Source organism: Crotalus tigris, unplaced genomic scaffold (genome assembly GCF_016545835.1).
Source record: "Crotalus tigris isolate CLP2741 ecotype Arizona unplaced genomic scaffold, ASM1654583v1 scf7180000024437.13266115, whole genome shotgun sequence".
In the NCBI taxonomy this organism is placed as follows: domain Eukaryota; kingdom Metazoa; phylum Chordata; class Lepidosauria; order Squamata; family Viperidae; genus Crotalus; species Crotalus tigris.
In genome coordinates this window covers 5,041,836-5,060,512 of record NW_024100606.1, presented here as the reverse complement: position 1 = coordinate 5,060,512, position 18,677 = coordinate 5,041,836, and the positions used below count along the sequence as shown (strand labels likewise).

The following is an 18,677-nucleotide window of genomic DNA, read 5'->3' as shown; positions in this document are numbered from 1 at the left end:
TCCTACACCTAGGGGCCATCATAGACACCGCAGATTGCATGGGCTATCTCTCCCAGAAACGTCTAGCCAGCATCAGGCACCTGGCTCGCTGAGTATACAAAGACCGCACCGTCCCACTGGCCTTGCTTTCTCAACTCCTAGGGAAGATGTCTCCTGCATAGCCATAGTTTCCTGGGCCAGACTCCATTTACAGAGCCTCCAGTGGTTCCTTCTCCCATTTCAGCGGTTTAGCGTCAACTCATCCAGCCGACAGGTAAGGCTTCCGCTCCAAACTCTGAGGTCCCTTCGCTGGTGGTTCTCTCAAGCTATAGCCAGGGGGTCACTATTCAAGGAGCCCAACTGTCTCACAATTACGACAGATGCCAGTCTGTTCGGTTGGGGAGCTCACCTACGATCTTACTTTGCGCAGGGCCGTTGATCCCGCGCAGATTTGAGACACAATATTAACTGGCTGGAACTCAGAGCCATTCATCTAGCTCTTTGCCACTTCCACAACCAGGTGATGGGACGACACATATTGGTCCTTACGGACAATGTGGCGGCAAAGGCCCATGTGAACCGGCAAGGGGGTACCCAGTCCAAGTCCCTCATGTTCGAGGCCCAGTTACTAAGCTCCTGGGCAGAGTCCAACCTGTCCTCTCTCAGAGCTGAACACATCTCGGGGAAGGAAAACTAGCAAGCGGACATCCTGAGCCGTTCCACCATAGATCACTCAGAATGGGGTTTACATATGGATCTCTTCGCCAAGATGTCCCAAAGGTTCGGTCAACTGGTCCTTGATTTCTCGTTGCCGAGGAATGCCCAGCTCCCGCTATTACTCCCTAGGGGCGAAGGGGACGGATGCCCTGTGAACCCCATGGCCGGAGGGTCTACTCTCCGCCTTCCCTCCTCTCCCACTGATTCTTCCCTCCTCTCCCACTGATCCGCAAGCTGCTGCAGGAGCGAGCGGAGGTGATCTTCATGGCCCCATACTGGCCTCGGAGACCCTGGTTTGCCGACCTGGTGAATCTCTCCTGTTCTCCCCCATGGATCGTGTGTCCCTGCAACAGGAGGTCCTCCGGCACCCAGAACCTCAGTGGCTGCAGTTAGCTGCCTAGCACTTGAGCGCTGAATCATGACCCAGGAGTTGTTCTCATCTAGGGCTATTTCCATGATTCAGGCCTCTCACAGACCGACAACCAATCGCATCTATGACTCCACATGGAGAATTTTTTGCCATTGGTGCGGGAGGCAGCAACTGGACATATCAGAATTGACTATCCCTCAGATCATAGACTACCTTCTCGATGGCCTGGATAGAGGCCTAGTCTCTGCGACCATCCGTAGACAGGTGGCGGCTCTATCAACATTACTTACTTGCGCCAATTCGGTCCCTCTGGCTCACCATCCCAGAATACGCGCCTTCCTCAAGGGCGCAAGCAACACTAGGCCACCTGTGGTACACAGGTATCCCTCTTGGCAATTGCCTCGGGTGCTTCTTGCACTTACTAAACCTCCCTTTGAGCCCCTCACTACTATAACATTAAGGTCCTTATCCCACAAGCTCGCCTTCCAGATCGCGATCATGTCAGCCAGGCGCATTTCAGAGCTGGCAGCTCTATCACTCAGGGATGATCTTTGCATTTTTCACCAGGACTGGGTGGTTCTCCAGCTAGACCCCACATTCGTGCCCAAGGTCAATTCGCTCTTCCATAGAGCCCAGGAAATCATTTTGCCAGATTTCTGTCCCAATCCTTCCCAGCGGCAGTGGCACACACTGGATGTCCGCAGGGTGTTGCATCAATACATCAAGCGCACAGCGTCCTTTCACAAGTTGGAGGCCCTCTTCATTTCCTTCCTCCCGGCCTCTCGGGGGCAAAAGATGTCCGCTTCCACAATAGGTAGGTGGATCAGAGCCTGTATCGCAGAAGCATACCAGTCATCTTTGCTGCCAGCTCCAAGTCATATCATGGGCCACTCTACTCACAGCGCTGCGACTTCTACAGCATGGGCCACTCAGGCATCCATCAAAGAGATTTGCAGAGCCGCAACATGGTCTTCGCTCCCTCCGTTTGTGCGCCATTATAAGATTGACCGCTTTTTTCCACGGATGCCTCCTTTGGTCGGAGGGTCCTTCAGCAGGTGGTTTCCGGGGACACTGATCCGGCCTCGTCTGTTTCTCACCCATTGAGACAGTGAGGCTGTGGTATGTCCCATTTGTGGATTCTCCATCTCCTGTGCTGGAGAAGGGGCGTTGTCTTACCTGAACGTCTTTTCTTAGCACAGAAATGGAAAATCCACATCCGCCCCTAGGTTCTGTTAGGCCGGTATTGGGGATCTGAGAGCCAACACCTCATACTAGCATCAGTCGCTTTCCCCCTTATCAAGACTGGGTCCTCCTAGCAACAGGGGGCGTGTCAAGCTTGGCTAACTTGGTCTCAAGAGCAGGCAGACAGAAAACCCATTGATGGATTCTCCATCTCCATGCTGAGAAGAGGCTTTCAGGTAAGACAACGCCCCTTCTCCAAAGCACCTGAAGGCAAGGGAAGAAGTAACAGATGGAAACTTACCAAGGAGTGATCCAATCTAAAACTAAGAAGAAATTTCCAAAGAATGACACAACTAATCAGCGGGATATATTGCCTTCAAGAAGTTGTTCACTGGAAATTTTTAAGAAGAGATTGGACAACCATTTGTCTGAAATGGTATAGGGTCTTCTACTTGAGCAGAGGATTGGACTAGAGGACCTTCAAGGTCCCTTCCAACTCTGTTTTTCTGTTCTTTTCTGATTCATAATCTGAAAAGGCCAGGTCTGTATGATTAAATGGATGCAGAATTTGAATACAGTGATAGAGATATGACAGTAGGAATTTCAAGGTAAGATATTGGCATATTACTGCAGTTTTAATTGTTAAAATGAACAATTCCTTCCCTAAAATGTTTTGAAACGTAATAAATAGATTGGATTGTTTTTGTGTCTTTGGCAAATGTGGTCCCAATACCATAAAGTCAAACAATTCTGGAAAATTATCCATAGTAGAATGGAACAGAATTTAAGAATTGTAATTGAACCGAACATTGTTCAATAGATATCTTTATAGAATTTCATGAAACTATATATTGATTTAAAATATACTGAATTAGATTTGGGTACTCATTAATGGTTGCAAGGATTTTACATTCTTTTACTGGAAGGAATGTTTGATGCCTTCCTGGAAAATGACTAACCTAATTGTGGGAATATATTTTAATGTCCAGAATAATTTTGTATTTAAAAAGCAAATTTGATGTAGATTTTAATTCTAACTTGAAACTATTATTGGACTATAATGTATAGCTGTATCTGTTCTTCATCCATGATTGAAGTGGAGAATAGCTTACATATAGATTTATATTTTTAATTTGGTTAATAATCTTTGAGTATTGTATTGATGTATTGTAGTTCATAGTTTCAAGTGAAATATAATTTATAATATATTATAAATATATTACATAATATATTTAGATGAACTATACTGAGTGAAGCAATTTGAAAATCAAGGAGGGGCTCTTGAGTTTATTCAAAAAATAGATATACTTTACAATATTATAAATTACTAATTATAAATTATAAATTTATAGATTTTTTAACTATCAAAATGTTTTTCATTACCTGTGTTTTATCTCTTTTCCCTTCAGTATCCTTTGTACTTTCCTTTGCTTCTACTTTTTCCCCCCCAAAAAAATTCAATTTATAAAGTTACGATTAAGCACAATAAAAAAAAGGCCATGGAAAATGGGACCACTTGGTTCATGCAGCTTCTGTTCCAATCATGTAGTAGATCAGCTTTTATGTTTTGTTTAGTTTTAGTGAAGTGACTGAAGGTGAGCTTATGACATGCATGCATTTTAAATTTAGTTTTAAAAACAGTTTGCCTGAAGCAGAAAGATAAGAGGGCAAGATCAAAAGAGGAATAGCACACAATTAGGCCAAGTGTAGTAGTGCAATTAGACTGAAGTTGACCTCACTCTCTAGGTAGAAGTGCTGCTGCTGTCAAGAGTTGTGACGTTATATCTCCCTGTATTCTTTGGAAACAGCAACTCATAGGACTGTGGGTTACACAAGGCAGCCTGAAAATGAAAGACACAAGAAGTTCATATGAAATAGGGATTTGACTCAAATGTAAAACAAATCATCACATTCCAAAAATTTTGCCATACCATTTTAGATCAGCCATTTTACAGATGCAAAACCAGATGACTTGGGATATTTCAAATTTGGGTTTAAAACCAAATCCAGAGGGTATGCTTTTGAGCATTTTGTTTTTATAGCAGTTTCTGAGTAACTTCTCCAGCTTCATATCTCTACAAATATTCCTCCCCAGTATTGAAGCCATTCTGGGGTTTCTACTAAAAAAGAGATGTAACTTTTTCACTGAGAAAAATGCAATCCTGAAATCTGCCTGAATGGTGCAAATATGCAGTGCTATTTATTTTTTTACCATAGATTCTGGATCTTGTAATGACCATCTGCTAGAACATCTCTGATTCATTTATTTACTCCTTACATTTCAGAGTCACTTCTCACTGCTCACATTCTCTTGGTTTTGCAACTACAGGAATGAAAGCCTACCAGAATCTCCTAGATTAGAAAGTGAATTCTGTTTTGGGGGGGGGAGAAAATGCTGAATATATTAATTCTTTGATGATAATCTCCAGTATTTCTTCTTTGAGTTTACAGGGATGTTATATAGAGAAGATGACTCTCAGCCTCAATAGGGGAGGTGAGAAGAGCTGGGATTTTATAGCAGTTAGAGGGACCTGAAGGCGTTGCTCCAGCAACAGACAAATCATGTTAGAGTAAAAAAAAACTATCACTAAAGAAGCTTAAGAGAAACAGAAATCGAATTATAGCTATTGGCTGTAAATCTTATTTCCTAGCTGGCTAATCTTGTAAGGAAATAGGAGAAATTCTAATTCTTTTCTAATGCCAATTAGAGAAACATTTGTTCTACACAGTTCGTAAGTTTGCAGCTTTGCTTTTCATCTGAATGTACCTATTTCACCGAGTAATATAGATAAGAGTATTTATCCATTATTCAGTATTTTTGAACGCCTATTTTGATAAGTGTAAATACTAACATGAAAAGATAAAAGTTCTCATCTGAATAATTTATCTAAATATTGTCCTTTCATTTCTCCACAGGACTAAATAGCAACTTTTGTTTAAATATCTTTTTCCTGTCCTATGTTTATCTTCAGGGTTTAATGATGATAATTAACACTGAAAATAAATTAAAACAAATGGCAATTTTAAAAAGTAATAATAGACTAATAGTGATAAAAAAGATAAAGGAGTCCCTGCAGATTTTACTCAGCTAATCATGGCCGACTATAAGGGTTGGTGCTCATCTCCATTTCAAGGCCATTGAGCTGTGGTCATGTGGCTAGCATGACATCATGGAGTGGTGTTACCTCCCCACCGAAGTGGTACCTATTTATCTACTTGCATTTGCATACTTTTCAACTGCTAGGTTGGCAGGAGCTGGGGTAAGGACAGGAACTCACCCTATCACATAGCACTCAGGTTCGAACTGGGCTGCCGGCTTTCCAGATAATAAGCCCAGCTTCTTAACCGCTAAGTCACCATGTTGCCCCACTATTAATGGTACCTGTGTTAATTCAGATATCTAAAAGACAATGATGTAAGTAAATCTGTTGTCTTGAATGCTACTAATATAAATGTTCATATTCATCTATGCAGGACTAAATATCTACACCTCTTCAATGAGTATACCTGCCACCTCAAACATGGCTTCCTTTGTAAAAACAGAATTAACCAATCAGACTCCTATACTCAATAGCAGTTTAGCAGTACATACTCTAAAAGCAGCTACAAGTCCTGTTACTCTTTCCCTTACAACTACACTGAGACCTATTGAAAAGGTTATAATACCATTGTCTACACCTAATGACAGATCAAGTACATCAGAGATGACCATATCAACAACTAATTTGTTATCACAATCAAGCACTGGATTACAAAGCACAGAACACGTGCCAGGCTCGGTGATGTCCGTTTACAGCTCAGCAACAACTAATATTTCCCCTGCAGAAACTGTAGCCACCACCACTTCAGGTATTATGAGAGTATCATCCATCAGAAGCAGTTCATTTGCTCCTGAGGAATACACCAGCTCTTCAGTTATCCAGTTATCAAGTATAGAAGTGTCCACAGTACCTGTGACATCCAAGAAACACCCTGTTGAAGGAATCACTTCTGGAGTCACTACTAAGCCACTTACCTCATCAAACTCTGTGGGAACGTTTACATATTCACAAGGTACTTTAACAAGTAAAGCTGTTGAGATCTCCTCTATTGGCAGAACCACATTCTCCTCAGAGGTAACCATGCAAGAGGTTCAGCGGGCTTTGAGTTCAGGTGAGCCAATACATTTAACTGCCTATAATGATAATGATTCTCTCCCTCTCCCTCCCCCTCTCCCTCTCCCTCCGTCTCTCTCTCTCTCTCTCCATAAATTTATAAAAAATAAAATATGAATAATAGATAGATCTTTAAGTTCTTTCTCATTGATAAGTAATGGGAAGAAAAAAAAGACATAATAATATTGCTATACAGCAGTGGTTCTCAACCTGTGGGTCGGGACCCCATTTGGGGTTGAACGACCATTTCACGGGGGTCACCAAACAACGCAGTCTGCCATTTTACCTCCTTTTCCTTAGTGTGGGTTTTCATGCGCCCAGCGGTCTCCCATGGGTGTAGAAGAACAGACACGTACACGTGGTTTCCTCGGGATGGGAGCCTCGAACAAAGCCGAAGCATCCCTTTTATTGTGTTATCAGAAGGCGGGTTTATATGCACCTGGTGACCACCTTACACCAACCACATTTGTTATAACACAGCATATTAGCATGTTACACGTGCTACAGCTTTGCTTTGCACACGCTCCTATACAGCTGTTACACCCGGCACCAACAAAACACCAAAACACATTCCTTTGCACCGCACGGCACTTCTTTGTTTACTCCAATCTTTTTTACTTTCGACTTCCTCATACCTTGGCCTACTGCAGCTAATGACTCAGCCTAGCAGGCCAGATAATCCAATAACTCCAATATCTACTTTTCTGTTTTATTTAAAATAAGGAGGGACCGCTTTATACGAAGTCATCCTCAGTGTCGCTTGGCAAAGTGAAGGCCGGTTTGGTTAGCAGGGGTAGCTGAACTGCAGTGATAGGTGTAGTTACTAAATTGACCTGTTGATGGGTGACAGTTCCTGAGGAAAAATTTTTAAACATCATAAACAAAGAGGGCAAACATTGAATACAACAACATATCAAAACTAAAATAATCACAATAGTTATAATACCAGAAACCAATGATCGCAGCCAGGTTCCGTCAGGTAGCCAAGACCATAGGGCATCCCAAGTGTTTATTGCGCCAGATCCGTTGGATTGTAACGGATTATGGCGAACCATGTCTTCCATATGCTCAATGGTACCTGTGATATTGGCTTTATAATCAGAGATATAAACACAACAATGAGAATGGATTAAGGCACATACTTCTCCTTTCGAGGCAAGGATAATGTCTAAAGCATAACGATTTTGCAGAACAATCTCTCGTATTTCTGCCACTTCCTTGTTTAACAATTTGGTAGTCTGAATGGTAGTGTTGAACATGTGTCTAGTCCAGTTATTTAATGCATAGATGTCTCTGTAATTCATGGCTACCCCCATAGATGGAAATATAGATCGTGCAACTTGCGTTCCTGTACTGCCAGGTCCTCCCAGGCCATTTTCTAGATCTCTTCGATTGCGCAAACGGCCTGAAGGTGGCTGATCTGACACAAAAACTGAGGGAGCAAGAAAGCCCAATGTACAACGGCCGGACCACCGTGGAGGTATACGTTGATATGCCCGCCGGCCACAAAGCATCCAGACGTTACTTAATATATTTGTAGTCAGGCTGGAGCTTTGCACAGTTTGGCGAACCATGGCTCTTACAATACTGCAAAGGAAGAGTGTGGACATCGTGTCTGTGTTGCCGGGGTGACATCCTGTTGATAGCGAGCATCCAGTTATTTGATAGGTACACATATAATCAGAAAAATCATCAAGGGATTCAAAAAGAGGAATTTTCTTAAAGGGATGTGGTCTAGTCATGTTGTTTGAAAGTTGAAATGTGATGTCACAATATGGGTATCTGCCTACTAAAACAGAGTTTTTAGCAGTGTTCTTATATTCCCAACAAAACGCTGCCTTTTCCTGGATTCTGCTTCCCATTGTGTATACCGTATAATTCACCATAGCATTGGAAAGGGTCCCTCTAGACCAGGGAAATTGTTTCCAGCCAGTTGTATTAAAAGGCACCGCATGCATAAAAAGTCCCCCCTCCTCCAGGGTTGGAATATGCATGCACATCCAACACTCAGTCTTGTTCAAAAGACGAGAAATATTCTGCACATCTTTCATAAAAGAGTTGTGGGCCCAGGGTCCATGGTCGTCTGATGTCTGGTTAGGATGGTGGAGATTGAACCAAATAAGGGCAAACACAGCGAGCTGGAGTCCAAATGATTTTGCCATGATCATCTACTGCAGCGTAGCCTCTCCCCCAGGTAATAAGCTCTGCAGGACCTTTCCACGTGGGGTCTGGAAGCCGTCAATAGTAAACTGGAGGTCTTGAAGTAGGGGGAGGGACTGTTGAAAAATGACGAGAGGCAGCTGTTGATGATGGATCGCCCGTCAGATTTAAAAAGTTCAGTGTATAAAGGCACAAGTTAAGGATGTTTTGCACTGCTGGGAGGCCAGGGGCGATTTTCCCCTTTTCATTTAAATATTGATTGAGAGCTGTTTTTAATGTTTGATTTGCTCGCTCAACCAAGGCTTGACCTTGGCTATTATACGGAATGCCAAATTTATGAATAATGGACCATTTTGTACAGAATTCTGCAAAAGCAGAGCTAATATAAGCAGGTCCGTTGTCTGACTTAAGTTCTTTGGGGCATCCCAACAATGCAAATGACTGAATACAGTGATTTATAACATGTTTAGTGGCCTCACCCCTCTGGGGGGAAGCCATAATGAAGCCAGAATATGTATCAATAGAAACATGAAGATGTTTCCATGGGGCAAAGGGAGGATATTGAGTAACATCCATTTGCCAAATTTGACAGCTCTCCAAGCCACGAGGATTTACTCCAAGTGGTATTGAGTGTGCTTGCTTGCTACAGGTTGGACATTGCTGAACGATGGCAGCAGCTTCAGCAGCTGAAAGATTAAATTGTTTGATTAATGCTTTCTTATTCTGATGGAAATAGGAGTGACTTTCCCAGGGGTTAAAAAGGTGATGACAAACACCGTAGTATTATAAGGACTCAATGAGGGTTCAATGCGTTTTAACTCTAATTGTTGATCTACCAATTGCACCAGAGCGGCTAATTTTTCTTTGGTTAAAGGCCACTGATCCACCCAAACTGGGGTGTCAGTCAAGAGGTTTAACTTTATTAATTGAGACATCTTAATCCAAAATTAATTTTGCATTGAACTGACTATCAAGTCCTGACCCCACAGATTAATATGAAGCGGAAGAATGACAGGTTTAATGTGGGCAGTGACTGATGTTTCTTCCGAGATCACAGAAAGCCAGTGTTTGCTCACACGTGCGTGTTGGACTCCTCCCACTCCCCGAACCGACGGTGCGCTGTCGGTCTGCCACTCAGAGGGCCACTCCTCCTCTCTTATGACCGATACATCAGCTCCGGTATCTAGAATACCAAAAAAGGAGCGTCCATTGACTTGAAAGGCCATAGAAGAGCGGAACTTTTGAATTTCTTGCTCAATTGCCAAAACTTGTGGTTGTTGGGGCACAGGGACGGCAATTGCCACTACTGTTCCCTCAAGCACAGTCATGGGAGTGTTAGGGGTAAATGCCAAAGCGACTGATGTAAAGTCAGCTGGGTCTTTCAAAAATGGCATAGCCGTTACTCCCTGCATAATGAAGTCACGGTGAGGAAACACTAACAGAGGGGTGTCACAATCAGGGGGAAAGGGGACAGACGGCCGGATTGGCAAAAAATATGACAGCCCGGATAAGCCTGTGGTTATTGTCTCAGAGGCCACCAGGACAAAATGATAAGATTCAGCCTTTGAGGCGGGGCTAGCTGAATGCCCCAGCTCTAGTTTCCCGGTTTCTGGGAATCAGCAGGCATAGGGTTGAGCGACACTGGTTTGCCCAGTGAAATCCCTTTTTACAGCGCAGGCAAACAGTTTTTGGTCTGGCTCCCTCTCCCCTGCTTTTATTAGCGCCCCCCCCCCGGGGCCCGGCACTGATTTTTAAAATGACCAGGCTTCCCGCAATTAAAACAGTTACCAGCTTTACCCGCAGGTTGCCCATTATTACTTCCTGCTTTTTGTAGGGCCATAGCCAAAGTTTCCATGTTAAATGCATTGGTCCCCACAATTCTACAGGCTTGAATATAGTCTGCCAATCCTGCATCAGGTTTGCTCATTAAGGGCTGCAAGACCCGTCTACAGTCCTCATTGGCATTTTCAAAGGCAAGTTTTTTCAACAATTCCTCTTGGGCTATTCCATTTGTGATTTCCCTAGATATGGCCTTTTGTAACTGATCCACAAATTCCCCATAAGGCTGATTAGGCCCTTGAAAAATCTTTACAAAAGAGCCTTTTGTTCCCCTCTGCGGATCATCAACCCGAGTTAGGGCAGCTTTTGCTGCGAGGGCTGCATGAGAATAGAACAAAGGGTTCATTACTTGTTGAGCTCCCAGGTAAGTAAAATTTCCATTCCCTGTTAACTGGTCTACTGTTGGTGGATTACGGCCCGGCCAAGCTAAAACGATCTTTTGACATTCCTTTTTCCATTCGGATTCCCAAACCACATATTGTGAGGATGTTAAAATCATATGGAATAGCCCTTTCCAATCTTCAGGCAACAAATAAAAAGTAGAAGCCATGTGACCTATCAGACCCAAGGTATAATGGCTAGAAATCCCATAACTTGAGGCAGCTTGCTTTATTTCCCGAATAGTTTTCATGGGAATTGTTTCATATCTGCGATTGCCTGTGATTGGATTAATAAAAACAGGCGCACAAAATTGATATTCTTCAGGTTGCAGTTCCCCTTTTTCATAAGCTTCGGCCAGTGCCCTGGAGATGGTGCTGGCAGGGGAAGGCGGCACGTTAATGTTCCTTTGTTCTTTTCCTCCCTCCTTTATTGGCACGAACGGTTCAAAAAGCACATCGGCTTGATAAACTGCCAAAGAGGATTTTTCTTCTGCACTCTGTCCCTTTTTTAAATCATCGGGCTTTTCAGAGTCATAAGCAGGCGGAGGGTCTACAGGCTTTTCAGAGTTATAGGCAGGAGGGGGGTCTACCCTCCCCTTCTCTGTTTTCATGGCATCTTCATGGATTTGGAGACATTCAATTACAATTCGCCATGTAGACAAAATTTTTGGAGGGGCTCGAGGGGATTCATGAAAATACTTTCCTAATTTAACCCAAACCGACACTTTTAGGGATCCTCCTTCGGGATATACAAGGCAATTTTGATATACATATTTTAAGAGAAGGATCAAATCCCCTTTAGTGGGAAGCGGCAAATCTTTCCCATTGTTTTTCAAAACAATTATTGATGACTTGGTCAATTCCTTAAGTTCTGAGAGGTGCACAACCTGAGGCTTAGAGAATCCTGTCCCCATACTCACGGTAATGTTTTGGGAGGGTGCTTCGTCTAGCCCTGACGACCGGCCCTGAGTTGCAGTAAGCTCTTCCGCTGAGTGAGTAAGAGGGTACCAAGAGACGCACTCAGAAACATGAATCACGTCGGGGTCACCAGTTGTGGGTTTTCACGCGCCCAGCGGTCTCCCATGGGTACAGAAGAACAGACACGTACACGTGGTTTCCTCGGGATGGGAGCCTCGAACAAAGCCGAAGCATCCCTTTTATTGTGTTATCAGAAGGCGGGTTTATATGCACCTGGTGACCACCTTACACCAACCACATTTGTTATAACACAGCATATTAGCATATTACACGTGCTACAGCTTTGATTTGCACACGCTCCTCTACAGCTGTTACACCCGGCACCAACAAAACACCAAAACACATTCCTTTGCACCGCACGGCACTTCTTTGTTTACTCCAATCTTTTTTACTTTCGACTTCCTCATACCTTGGCCTACTGCAGCTAATGACTCAGCCTAGCAGGCCAGATAATCCAATAACTCCAACACTTAGCTGTGCTACTCCCTTTTATTCTATTGGCTTTTGAAAGCCAATAGAATAGACTCTCTTGAATAGAGTCTAATTCTATTGGCTTTCAAAAGCCAATAGGAATTGTCCAGGCTGTCTCTGCCCTGCTGAGCCTGCCAAAAGTCCCATTCTGCAAACGATGCTGCACAAGTTGAGTAGTCCTCGACTTACAACCGGTTGAGTAGTCCTCGACTTACGACCGGTTGGGGGTCGCGGCATTAAAAAGGTTGAGAACCACTGCTATACAGAGTCATTTGGACCTGCTTGTAGCATATTTTCTTACTAACCATGGGAAGAGTAAGATGGACAATCATTTAGCTTTCCACAATTTGATGCCCTTTAAATAACTTAGACTTTCAAGGGAGCCTGGGCAAGTATTTTGCAATTATTACCTTTTTAAATTTTTTATAAATGTACATAGACTCTTATACAACATAACTATGGGCAGCTCATAAACAAAAGAAAAAAAATAACATAGAAATCACCACTCATTGACGACATTTGGACATATAATGGATAATCAGTCTTTTCAAAATGGAATGGCTTTTTTAATTCATTTGAATTTTTGCATATAGTAGGAACCTCTTAACCCAAAACAAAGCCAGTTTGGGTTTTAAAGAAGAGTTTTTTGGTTGTTTAATATAATCAAAGTTACACATATATGAAAAAGGATTTAAAAGTATGTTCATTTTTAAATATTTTTAACATTCTACTTTATTTTATAAAAGAGAGAATTTAATATGAGCAATAAATACCAGCAAATTTCAGGATGCCTTCATGATGCTCTGTTTTAGAACTCCAACTAGTCAAACCTGTAGAATAGACTCTCTTGAATAGAGTCTAATTCTATTGGCTTTCAAAAGCCAATAGGAATTGTCCAGGCTGTCTCTGCCCTGTTGAGCCCGCCAAAAGTCCCATTCTGCAAACGGTGCTGCTGCACAAGTTGAGTAGTCCTCGACTTACAACCGGTTGAGTAGTCCTCAAGTATCAGCTCAGTTGAGCAAGAAATTGCTGAACATACATTCATAAAAAGATTGCAGGCGATGCTAGAAGAAATACAATAGGTGTTTAACATATTACCATTGTTAATTCCTAAGGTTCTTATAATTTGCCTCGTATGTAATTTGCATAATGGTCTGTATAACCACTATGTTTTTGCCTTCCATTCTTCTTCTCCCTCCTGCACATCATCCCAATTTAAACCCTACATTAGTCTAGTTATTCTATTGCATATGATGAACACAGCACAAAACCTTGTACTTTTAATAACGTGTTGGTTGGAAAAGATGCTAGTAGGCTTCTCCTGAATTAAGAGCAATAAATATTCAGTTCAGTAATCAAACTAAATCATAACTCAAACCAACTGGAAATGTGATTTAGAGGTATTTTTCTTATGCCTATTGTTTAGCACTCAGAAAACTAGTTCACAGTTATTCTTTGACTGATTTAAATGGTTACCAAAAGAAACAGTCCTTTCTAGTTAGATTGCTTAGCAAAACATAAAACAAGAATGTGCTACTTCAGAGCACATTGTGCAAATATATTGTATTGATATGAATCCAAAATAAAAAATATCTTGAAATGATAATCATCCATCCAATTTATGCACTCTTTTTTTCTATGTAGGAAGCATTGCAGCTATTACTATAACTGTGATTGCTGTGGTTCTATTGGTATTTGGCATAGCTGCATTTTTAAAAATCAGGTAAGATTTGGCAAACTCTTATTCAGAAGAGAAACGATCATTTGTTTGGAAGATTGAGATGGGCTTTGTAACTTTTTGTAGCACTGAAAGTGGGTGCCTCCCATGTTATATACTGATTTTATCTCATTCTATATACAGTATAAATAACTATAAAGCCATTTGTACATTGTCACAGTATTGTTTTTCACTTTAAATCCTTCATAGTTCTGCATTTACATTATTCCCTCACTGTACTTCCCATAGCTTTCCTCTTCTGTCTGTCTGTCTGTCTGTCTCTCTCTCTCTCTCTCTCTCTCTCTCTCTCTCTCTCTCTCTCTCTCTCTCTCTCTCTCTCTCTCTCTCTCTCTTTGATTTGCTGCACCATTACTATTCTGAAGCTATACTTCTGCTGTCTGCTCATTTGTAGGTTTAATTGCCTTCTCTTACCTCTTTCTCATGTTGCTTCTGTCTCTGTTCTATTATCTCGTGCTACCCAAGATATTTTTCTGCAACCCAAATTGTGATGATTTTTCTCCGCACAACCACAAAACTTTCTGCCTTCCCCCTCCTTCCTTCCTTCCTTCCTTCCTTTTTTCTTTTTTCTTTTTAAATATGTTTTATTGATTTTTTTAACATAGTCGCCTTAATATTTGGTAAACAGTTTGTTGTCTGGGTTTATATTTACAAAACAATCTCTAACAATTAGTTTCTATAATCTATAATCCACATAGTACCTTTGCTTGATTTTCTCTTCTTCCAATAATATTTTCTTTGTCAACCTTGAATTAATACAATTCTTATTATTTTGATAAATAATAATTGAGTATAAAGATTTTTCCAACGTTTCTACAAATAATAATCACATCCATATAATGCTTCTTTTCTATCTAGACATCTTGGTTGCCTTGTCATAAATCCGGTTTATAATTCTTATTTAAATTTGTTTTCACCACAGTGTTCAAAATATTCTTACTAGTTAAAATTTTCTCAAAGTTAATTACATTTAAATATTTAAGTCTATTTTCTTCATACAAGCAATCCCAACACTTTTACATTTCTCATGTCTTAAATTTAAAAAAAAAAACAAGAAAGGAGAAGAAAAGGAAGAAGAAAGATTAAGAAAATAATATACTACTTAAAATACATATCCCTCTTAAATTAAAATACATTTATTTCCAAAAAAAATTATGTTGTTTTTAACCATAATCAAACAAATGTTTAATTATTAAATATTCCCTCTGATACATCCCATCATCTAATTTCTTAATTCTCACTTTAGCCTTTTTCTTTTGCCAAACATCTTTCCTAATCAATATATTCCATTGAATCAAAGAGTCTTTCCATAGTCTTGTAGATGTTGTTGTAGGTATAAGAGGCAAATCAAGTAAAATGTCTTTGTGGAAAGATTTTGTCCCTTCGTATTCATTCATTCATTTTTTCCTTACTTTCTCTCTTGGTTTCTCTTATCACTTTTTGTCTCTCCAATTCTCATGGTACTCTTGACAGCTCTGCGATCCATTTTGTCAGATCTTTTTTCTTGTCCTCAGATTTATTTTTTAATCTTAGAGTATAAGTTATCTTTTCCATGTCCAATATTTCTTGTGAGTTTTTTCCCACTTGGGCTAAGTCATACTTCCTTGTGTTATTAAGTTCCATCTTTAAATCTCTTTCTTCTAATTTATGTTCAACTGTCTGTTTTATCTCCTCCCTCTCTATTATTGTTTTGTGAGAGTTTATTGTTGTGAAGTTAATTTGGAGATGGATTCATTTATATTTTCAAGGTTATTTTTAATTTCCTCATAGTTTAAGATCATTGCTGTTTGAATTGGTTGCAACATCTCATACCTCTTGGAAAGTATTTGTTTTTTCTTAATATATTCTTTCTGCAGATCTCTGATTTTCCATGATAGCCAAAAATCAGGGTTTTCCTTTCTCTGCAGACAGCTTTAGAGTCACAGTTAGGTAAATGTTTGTAATCCAGAAAGGCCAGATTTTTTTTCTCTAAAGTTTATAGTTCTCGTTTCGTATATAGCCCAGGATGGTTTTTTTGTCACAGCTGTTCTCTATTATTGAAACTTTGAAGGTCACAAAAATAGATTAACTTTTCTTGGGCCTTGCCAATTCCTGTATTAGAGCAACTATTGTTGTAATTTTCATCCACCAATAGATGTCAGCATCAGTTCATTTTTCAGTTTTCAAAATAAACAGTTGTCTTCTATTTTCATAATTTAAATTGAAAATCTTAACAGATTTTATCCGTTTCAAACTTATCCAAATTTAAGTCATGTATTCATTTCATTTCAAAATATTTCTATCCACCATAAAATGTTTAATTCGCCGTTCCCGTCTGTAGGAGGGCGGAGCAAAGGTCCCCCTCCTCAACTTTCAGAGTTTTTTTTTCTTCTTGGGTGGGTTTTTCCCCCCCAGGAAATTAGTTAATAAGTAGAATAGAGAAAATCGATATTCTTACCCAGATCCAAACACGTTGTTTACAGTCAGCTTAAAATAGTGCTTTTGGGCTTCGGTTGCTTGTAGCTTGGGCTAGACTCTGAAGTTAGGCTAGCCTTTCTCTTGTTGGTTTCTGGAAGGCTTTTCCTGGGCCAATCTGACCAGTGTGTCTCCATGGTCCACGAGACTTCCTTCTTTGCCACCTCTTTGGGATGACTTCTGGCCCATTTAGGGTCCCCTAACAGGAAGAAAATCAGCCATAGGGTGCGGAGCCCCGCGATCCCTTGGCTGCTGCACTACTGCGCAAAACTGGAAGCCTCCCTCCCTCCCTTCCTCCCTTCCTTTCCCTATTTCCCTCTTTCTTTCTCTCTTTCTTCCCGCTATTTGAATATTCATCCTCTTCTCTGTACAAGTACAAACTTTCCACCTGAAATAACATGCTGCTGTTGATTGGGAGGTAGATAGGGGAAGCAGTGATTAATGCTTCTCCCCCCCTCAAAAAATATGTCCTGATACAGGTCTTGATCCTTTGGCCTTCATCTTTTCCTCCCAGCTACCATAGTTGCTTATATTTATTATTGGAACTTGGACTGTCATTCTTTTCCAGGAAGCTAAGCTAAAGTGTAACTGTTGTTGTTGCTGCTGGTGGTCTTCCTGAACTTATTCCTAAAATTGACAGGATGATCACTTCATGACTGAAATAAGTACTCAACTAAGATAAAAGAGATTCCAAACTAATCTGAAGAATGAAACTTTTACATGTTATTAACCTGGCAGTTGAATGACTAAAAGAAAGGTGTTAAGTGGACAGAGGGAATTATTTTCCAGAAGTATGTGTAATAATAGGGAAAAAACTGAATAACAGAATTGGAAGGGACCTTGGAGGCCTTCTAGTCCAATCCCCTGCTCAGGCAAGAAATCCTATACCGTTTCAAATAAATGGTTGCCCAATCTCTTCTCAAAACCATCCAGTGTTGGAGCATCCACAATTTCTGGGGACAAGTCATTGTATTAATTGTTAAAAATTAATTAACAATTAATTATTAGAAAATTTCTTCTTAGCTCTAGACTGAGTCTCTCGATTAGTTTACATCCGTTGCTTCTTGTCCTGCCTTCAGGCACTTTAGAGAATAGGTTGATCCCCTATTCTTTGTGGCAGCTCCTGAGATATTAGAATATTGCTATTATGTTAACCCATAGTCTTTCTTTTCATTAAATTCAACATCCCCAATTCCTGCAACAGTTCCTCTAGCCCCCCAATCATTTTTCTTGCTTTTCTCTGCACTCTTTGTAAAGTCGCAATATCATTTTTATATCGTGGCAACCAAAACTAAATTCAGTATTCCAAGCATGGTCTTAAGGCATTATAAGTGGTATTAACATTTCACGTGTTTTTGATTCTGTTTCTCTGTTAATACAGCCTAGGGCTATGTTGGCTTTTTTTGCAGCTGCAGCACACTCTTGGGTCATATTTAACTGATTGTCCAAGATCCCTCTCGTAGTTGTTAATATTGAGCCAAGTACCATCTATTCTATACATGTGCATCTGGTTTTTCCTGCCTAAATGCAGAACCATATTTTTCTCACCACTGAATTTCATTTTGTTAGATAAGGCACAGTGTTCAAGTCTGTCAAGATCCTTCTGTATCTTAAGCCTATCTTCTGGAGTGTTGGCTATTCCTGCCAGCTTGGTGTATTCTGCAAATTCGATGCGTTCCCCATCTATCCCTGCATCTAAATCATTGATGAAGATTTTGAAAAGTACTGGGCCTAAGATAGCATTGGAGATCCCACTGCATACTTCCCTCCATATAGATGCAGTTCCATTAAGAATTACACATTGAGTGCGATTGGTCAGCCACTTATAAATCCATTTGGTGCTGCTACTGGCTGTCCCATATGTTTCTGTCTTATCAAGTAGTAGGTTGTAGTTTATCAGATGCCTTATTGAGGTTCAAGTAAATTATATCCACAGCATTTCATTGGTCCACTAATTTTGTCACTTTGTCAAAGAATGCAGTAAGATTTGTCTTTCATGATCTGTTTTTGACAAACCCATGTTGGCTTCAGGTTAGATTTTTGCAGATTCGTTGCTTGATGATCTTTTCCAGAATTTTCCCAGATATTGGTGTCAGACTGACAGGGGCATTGTTTCCCAGAACCATTTTTTCCCTTTTTTTAAAGATGGGAAATACATCAGCCCTTTTTCAGTCCTCTGGTAGTTCCCCGGTGCTCCAGGATCTTTTAAAGATATAGTTCAGTGGTTCTGAGATCATGTCTGCCAATTCCTTCAAAAC

At 40.7% G+C, this 18,677-nt stretch overlaps 2 protein-coding genes across 3 annotated transcripts in view; one reads left to right on the top strand and one right to left on the bottom strand.

Annotated features, from left to right (window-relative positions):
- The window catches only part of PARM1 (prostate androgen-regulated mucin-like protein 1), a 70,613-nt gene that overhangs the window by 48,952 nt on the left and 2,984 nt on the right, over nt 1-18,677 (top strand). For both annotated transcript variants that reach the window (XM_039331780.1, XM_039331781.1), the window contains exons 2-3: nt 5,723-6,400; nt 13,875-13,953. In XM_039331780.1, the coding sequence (XP_039187714.1) occupies nt 5,723-6,400; nt 13,875-13,953 (757 nt within the window). The remainder of the gene's footprint in view (nt 1-5,722; nt 6,401-13,874; nt 13,954-18,677) is intronic.
- Nucleotides 13,208-18,677, bottom strand: part of CDKL2 (cyclin dependent kinase like 2) — a 107,891-nt gene continuing 102,421 nt past the window's right edge. Inside the window, exon 14 of the mRNA XM_039331775.1 lies at nt 13,208-13,294. Coding sequence (XP_039187709.1) covers nt 13,241-13,294 — 54 coding nt within the window. The 3' untranslated portion in view covers nt 13,208-13,240. The remainder of the gene's footprint in view (nt 13,295-18,677) is intronic.